We start from the raw sequence: 6,541 nt of genomic DNA, 5'->3' as shown, positions 1-6,541 counted from the left end.
GAGGGGAGGGAGAGACAGGGAGACAGACCCTCTGGCTCAGGAATTCAGCCACATCAGCGTGCGCACACACACCCACCCCAACCGGGACAATCAGGGAAAGAAATGGACATTCAAAAAGACCATTGCAAGAGGAAGGCAGAGGCTGACACACACGTGGACACTGGTCCAGGATCCAGGAGACATGCTCGTGGGGCAGAGTCCCAGCTCTGGGGGTGAAAACCCAGGAGAGGAGAGGGTTGGGGACAGCAGGAACCAGGATGCACCCACCGTGGTCAGAGAGCTCAGCCTGCTCCAACTCCAGGCTCCGCCAGGTCCCTGATCTCTTTCCCTCCTGTCCCCACCCTTCCTGTCCCAGCCAGCCTCTGTCCAAGCCTTCTTCTCCCTGCAAACCACAGCTTTCTGGAACCCATGAGAGAAAAACAGGAAAGGAAGGCAGAGGAGAGAAAATGCAGGCCGTGGGAGCGTGCGTGTGTGCCTGAGTGTGCACAGGCAGATGCACCCCGTGCAAGGTCTGGTCAAGAGAATTTCGTAAGGAGGGGGGGCAGGGAGGGAGGAGAAAGCCCGGGGCAGCCACCAGGAGAAGCTCAGACGGGAGACCAGAGAGGCCCGCGCTGGGGCCCAGGAGCGCGCCCACCACCCTCCAGGCAGGAGGGCGCGTCAGCCATCGTGGTTGGACGGTGAGTCTTTCCTCCTCTGACAAAAGGGACACAGATTATTTTTGTCATGGAGGAAAATATATTTTATTTTTCTCAAAAGAACTGCATGCAGAATAATAGCGAAAACTCACTGAAGGCAGAAGGGGAGCGGGGAGCACAGGTCCAGGTCCTCAAGTGGTGGGAAACGGGACAGGGCTGAAGGAAGAGCCGAGGGGCCAGAGGCGGTGGCCCTGGTGGCCACAGCAGGGTGGACATCGCTTGCCTTCCCCTCTCTGTGCCTTGTCGGTGATGCCCGAGCACATGGGTCACACCTTCTGACTTCACAGAGGACACACATCATAGACCCCTACCCATGCCCCACCCCTGCCCCCGCAAGCCCATGGGGTCTCCAGGGGTCCATTCTGACCTGGACCCAATGGCATTTGTTCGTGAAATTAACCCTGAACTGAGCAGTATCCAGTGTTCACCAGCTCTGGGGGTGAAAACCCAGGAGAGGAGAGGGTTGGGGACAGCAGGAACCAGGATGCACCCACCGTGGTCAGAGAGCTCAGCCTGCTCCAACTCTGGGGCCACAGGAGACTCGCCCACACAGGCGACGTCTGATGTAAGACGAGGGTCCTTCCACGGGCGGTGGCAGATCACCTCCACGGGATGGACTTTGGGGGTCTTCGAACTTCCTTCAGGGCCAGTGCTCGGGTCCGTCACAGACCACCCCCACCCGGCACCCCCAGGGACACAGGAACTGGGCACAGCCTCATCTCAGGATCGCCACCTACACAGCAGCACCCACTCCACTCAGGCCTGGCAGCCCCCCTGGCCCCACCCAGTCCCCAGAGTCTGCTGCCACCACCGCCAGGCATCCAAGTCCAGAACCTCCCAGTCTTTGGGGTCCTGGGCTTGGCCTGGCGCTCCTCCCAGTGTGACTCCCCAACACAGGTGCAGACTGCACACACAGCCCCCGCGGCCATCCCCATCGGATCCTGTCCCTGTGGCCTACTGCCCTCCAGCCACCAGCATTACTGGGACAAAGGCCCCTCTGACTGCAGCTGCCCCCACCCACTCTCCACACACAGTAGATGTTCAATAAACCCGCAGCCACGTTCTGAGGTCTCTTTGTGTTTAATCAGACAATATGCAAAGTATTTACAACCAATTCTAGGCCCCCCCGCCCCCCCCCAAGCCTGGGCCATGGAATGTGGGACCCCCAGGCCCTGCCCAGAGCCAGGGGTCCCCGAGGCCTCTGCATAGTCATCTGAAATCTACAAAACACTGTTTAAAAAAAATAGGACAGTATGAAGACGCCTTACACCCAGGGCCTTGGGCAGCTGGAGGAGTGATGGGGAGCGCAGGGGTGGGCGGGCCCAGGTTCGACTGGGATGGACAGGAAGAGACCTGGGAGATGGACATGTGTAGAAGGAAAAGTCGGAATTTCCTAGGCAGGTGCCTCCTTCCCCCCTGCCAGGGCCTGGCTGGCTCAAGAGCCCCTGGCAGCGGGGACGTTATTGCTGTGATGGGGACAGTGGGTGGAATGGACCACGTGTCGGGGGACAGAGAGGGGGCATTTTTTACATGTTAAATATGGACACACATGGAGACACACACACGTGCACACACACATACTCAGGGGCCCTTGGCAAGATGCCACAAATCGTCAGCTGCCCACTTTACAGATGGGCACACTGAGGCTGGAAGAGAAGCCACCACATACCCTGAACAGCAGAGCCAGGGCCCCAAGTCTCCCGACGGGCTCACCACAGGTGCCCTGCCACAGGGGTGGACAGGGCTGAGCAGCTGCAGAGACCGCGGCCACACGAGGGGCAGATGCCGCAGCTCAGAGAAGCAGCAGATGCCCGAGGTCACACAGCCCCTCCGGGCCCGCCCTCTCCGACCCTGGCCAAGGCACTCCTCGCCCTACTCGAGAGTTCAGGGTGCCAGCTTGGGAGGAGAGCGGGTACCACGTTGAAATGTTCAGGACAAACTGGGAAGGAGGCCCGGGGTTCCCTGCGGAGGCCCGCCCAGAGCCTCAGCCTTAGCTCTCCCTTGCCTCTGGAACCCGGGAGCAATGCCCTGTCATGGCTGGTGGCTCCAGGCACCAGACCACTCGGGGGCTGACGGAAGCCCCCACACCCTCCCCTGTGGCCGCTCCTTCCCTCCCGGCTCAGCCTGGCCTCCACCTCCGCCTCCACCTCCGTTCTCCCCACCCCCAGACAGGCCTTTGCCCTCTCTAACCCGTCCTGGCCCCTTGTCCCCTGGGCTGCTCTAGTCTGTCCCTAGTGCCTCTGAGGACAAGTCTCGTTCCCAAGGAAGACAGGGGAGCACCAGGTGCCATCCCTCAAGTGCTCTGGCATCTGGGCAAGTCACATCCTCTCGGACTCTGCTTTCCCAAGGTAAGACGGGAGAAGGGGACGGAAGATCTCCAAGGGCCCTGGGGTGGACGGGGCAGGGCTGGGTCACGCTGGGCTGGAGCAGGGGGCCCTGGGCCAGCAACCTCCACCCGCGTTTCAGAAAGAGATGGCGAGGGGCGGGCGGCGGGAGGCTGAGGGCCACCGCTCCTCTTTGGAAAGGCTCTTTGGCCAGCTGTGGGGATGGGCCGGGGCCTCAGGGGAGGGACAGAACCAGGCGAGCGGCAGGTTGAGGCTGGGAAGACGGCGCCCAGCCCCAGCCCTTCTCCCCGGCGTCTCCTCCAGGGATGGGCAGAGGAGGGACAGTGGAGAGGAGGCGGTGGCCAGGGCAGGCCCTGGGACAGTCACTGTGCCGGCTCTGGGCCCGTCCTCACGGGTGCACCACGTCCCAAAGCCCTTCTGTGGCCCCAGAGCCAGAGCAGCCTTGACCCTGGCCGTCAGCCCCGCAGGAGAGCAGCAGCGGGCGGCAGAGGAGGCCAGGCCCCGCACGCACGGGCCGCTGCCCAGGGCTGGAGCCGAGAACAGTCTGGCCCGCCTGCTCCTATAGGTTCTCCCCGGGCTGGTACTGGGGCTCCGTGGACGTGAAGTAGTCCTCCAGGAAGGCCTGCAGGTACTCAAAGGTGGGCCGCTCCTCGGGCTCCTTCCGCCAGCACTGGCACATGAGGTCGTGCAGGGACTCGGGACACTCGGGCGGGCAGGGCATCCGGTAGCCCCGCTCGACTTGATCCAGCACCTCGCGATTCACCATCCCTGGGGGCAGAGGGGGCATGAGGAGCCCGGCTCCAGGCAGGAAGTGGGGCGGGAGAAGATGATGGGGACAGGAGAGCTCCGCCTAGGGCAGGCGGGGACGAGAGGCCCTGTCCCCAAGGTGGAGCCCAGGCCCTGGAGAACCTAAGGCCAGCTGCTCACTTTTTGTTACACACTGGGCAAGCCGCTGGGAGGGAGTGGGGCTGCCCCAGGCCACCAGGGTCCAGGGATTCGGGGACGCTTCTCACCAGGGTAGGGCACTCGTCCCTTTGTCGTGAGCTCCGTCAGCAAGATTCCAAAGGACCACACATCTGACTTGATGGTGAACCGGCCGTAGAGGGCGGCTTCTGGAGCCGTCCACTTGATGGGGAATTTGGCCCCTGCGGGCGGGAGAAGGTCAGGGAGCTGCCCGAGCACCCTGCCCCCGAGGCCCCCAGATGAGGAGACCGAGGCTCAGAGGCGGAGCGCAGCCTGCTCACCTTGCCGGGCCGTGTATTCGTTGTCCTCGATGAGCCGGGCCAGCCCGAAGTCGGCCACCTTGCACACCAGGTTCTCCCCGACCAGGATGTTAGCGGCGCGGAGGTCCCGGTGCACGTAGTTCATCCGCTCCACGTATGCCATGCCCGAGGCGATCTGCAGGCAGAGCCGAGCTGGCTCAGCAGCCACCTCAGCCCTCCCAGGGTCCCAGGACACGTCCAGGACGCAGCCATCCCAGGGAGGAGCCCCTCCCTGCCCTCCCCACAAAGGCTGCAGGAATCGCTGCTGCCGTAAAAGGCAGGACCGAGCTAGCAGGGGGAGGGGCTCCAGGCAAAGGGGCCACATGACAGAGGCAGCTGGGCAGTGGGGTGACCAGGAACACAGACGCAGGCCAGCTCCTGCCTGCTCTCCAAGGTGCCTCTCTGAGCTTCAGTCTCAAGCGGGAACAACAGCTAATCTCATTCTCCTGACTCTGATCAGGAGCAAATGAAAAAGTGGCTGTGGGCTCCACCCACAGCAAGCAGTAATGCATGTTTGTTGAGTGACTAAATGACCGTAACAGAGAAGGAAACTGAGGTCTCATGGTCAGTCAGTGGTTCCTGATGCCCAGGTAAGGTTCTCTGTCCAGAACCACCACTCGCTGCACCTGTGGGTGGTTCCAGCAACGTGGGGAGAGGAGAGTGTGCAGCACTCCAGGCAGGCCTCCCAGAGGGGGCGCTCAGGAGGCTGGAGTGGCCCTGGCAGGTCTGGGAGCTGGAAGGTAGGGCCCCGGCTGTGGGAGGCGGGATCGGCCAACTCACCTGAGCGGCCATGTCCACCAGCTGTGGCAGGCGCAGGTACTTGCCCGTCTCCCCCTTGAGGAAGTCCAGCAAACTCCCTGAACAGAGAAACAAGCTGTAGCCCTGCGCTCCCACCCTGCACCAAGAAGCTGCGATTCCCAGGCCCTGTCCCGGGCTGCTGGCCTTGCTGTGACCAGCACAGCAGGTGCTGCATGGCCCTGTTTCTGGGTAAGTGTCACTCACGCCTGTCACTCAGAAAGCAAGCAGGACAGGCAGGGAGGCCCCGCCCACTATAGGTGGGGAGACTGCAGTCACACACACAGTGGGACCTGCCTGGTGATAGGAAAGGGTGCACAGTAGGGCGACTCTGCGAGGTCAAGGGGACTCATGTGAAGTTCCCCAATCCACACAAGCCCACCACGACAGAAAGCAGACAGTGGTCACCTGGACTTAGGGCCCGAGGGCATCATCTGCCAAAGGGGAATGGGAACTTCGGGGCGATGGAGACGCTCAGGCTGTGGAAAGGGGCGTAGAGAATCCCTGTGAAACTGCACTGGCCTGTAATCCCAGCTACTCAGGAGGCTGAGGCAGGAGGATCGCAAGCTCGAGGCCAGCCTCAGCAACGTAGTGAGATCCTGTCTCAAAATAGCATTTTTCAAAGAAAGGGGGGCTGAGGGTGTGGTTCAGCGGCAGAGTGTCTGCATGGGCGAGGCCTGGTTTCAACCCCAGGACCAACAACAGCAGCAAAGTGGCCGAGTTCAAGCCAGGGACTTGCCTGGGCCTGGGTCAGCTGGGGGCCAGGAGCTCTTTTAGCCCAAGGACAGCAAACAGCTTTGGAACACCCGCGAGCGACGCGTGGAGCTAAATCACCCAAACAAACCGAGACGGGAGAGGGCCAACTGGGGACCTTCCCTGACAGGGGGACTGGGGTCTGCGCCTTCACCTGTGCAGAGGCCCCTAAGTGGGGGCGGCCCCCCTCGGCTGCCGCGGCTCACCCTTGCTCATGTACTCCGTGACGATGTAGATGGGCTCCTCCGACACCACGGCGTACAGCTGCACCAGCTTCTCGTGCCGCAGCTTCTTCATGACCTGGGCCTCCTGCAGGAAGGCCTCTGGGGACATGGTGCCCGGCTTCAGGGTCTTGATGGCCACCCTGGTGGTGCCGTTCCAGGTTCCTGTGGGGGAGGGACACGGGCTGCCTCAGCGGAGGCCCCAGTCAGGTGGCATGGGAACGGGATCTGCCTGCCGGGCGCCTCCCCGCTGTGTGGCAGGCCAGCGCCTTCCGAGCCTCGGTGTTCCCACGTATGAAATGGGCACGAGGACAGAGAGCGCTCCGCAGGGCCAGTACGAGGAAGAAAGGACTCTGGCACCGGTTCAAGTAAGAGCAGCTGTCGCCGGGGGTCTGGCCACCCCGCTGCTCGGCAGGCCACCGCCCGCTGAGGGCTGTGGGGGCTGTGCTCCAGGGCTCCAGTGGGGTTCT

The 6,541-nt window shown here is 62.7% G+C and overlaps 1 protein-coding gene across 7 annotated transcripts in view; it reads right to left on the bottom strand.

The window, feature by feature from the left end:
- Positions 1-1,756: 1,756 nt before the first annotated feature.
- The window catches only part of Src (SRC proto-oncogene, non-receptor tyrosine kinase), a 46,184-nt gene continuing 41,399 nt past the window's right edge, over positions 1,757-6,541 (bottom strand). For all 7 annotated transcript variants that reach the window (XM_078051759.1, XM_078051757.1, XM_078051758.1 and 4 more), the window contains 5 exons: positions 6,057-6,236; positions 5,083-5,159; positions 4,285-4,438; positions 4,054-4,185; positions 1,757-3,808 (listed from right to left, as the gene is read on the bottom strand). In XM_078051759.1, the coding sequence (XP_077907885.1) occupies positions 3,600-3,808; positions 4,054-4,185; positions 4,285-4,438; positions 5,083-5,159; positions 6,057-6,236 (752 nt within the window). In that variant the 3' untranslated portion in view covers positions 1,757-3,599. The remainder of the gene's footprint in view (positions 3,809-4,053; positions 4,186-4,284; positions 4,439-5,082; positions 5,160-6,056; positions 6,237-6,541) is intronic.

Source organism: Ictidomys tridecemlineatus, chromosome 5, assembly GCF_052094955.1.
Source record: "Ictidomys tridecemlineatus isolate mIctTri1 chromosome 5, mIctTri1.hap1, whole genome shotgun sequence".
Taxonomy (NCBI): Eukaryota; Metazoa; Chordata; class Mammalia; order Rodentia; family Sciuridae; genus Ictidomys; species Ictidomys tridecemlineatus.
Note: the sequence above shows the minus strand (reverse complement) of the source record. Positions and strands in the feature narration are given on the sequence as shown.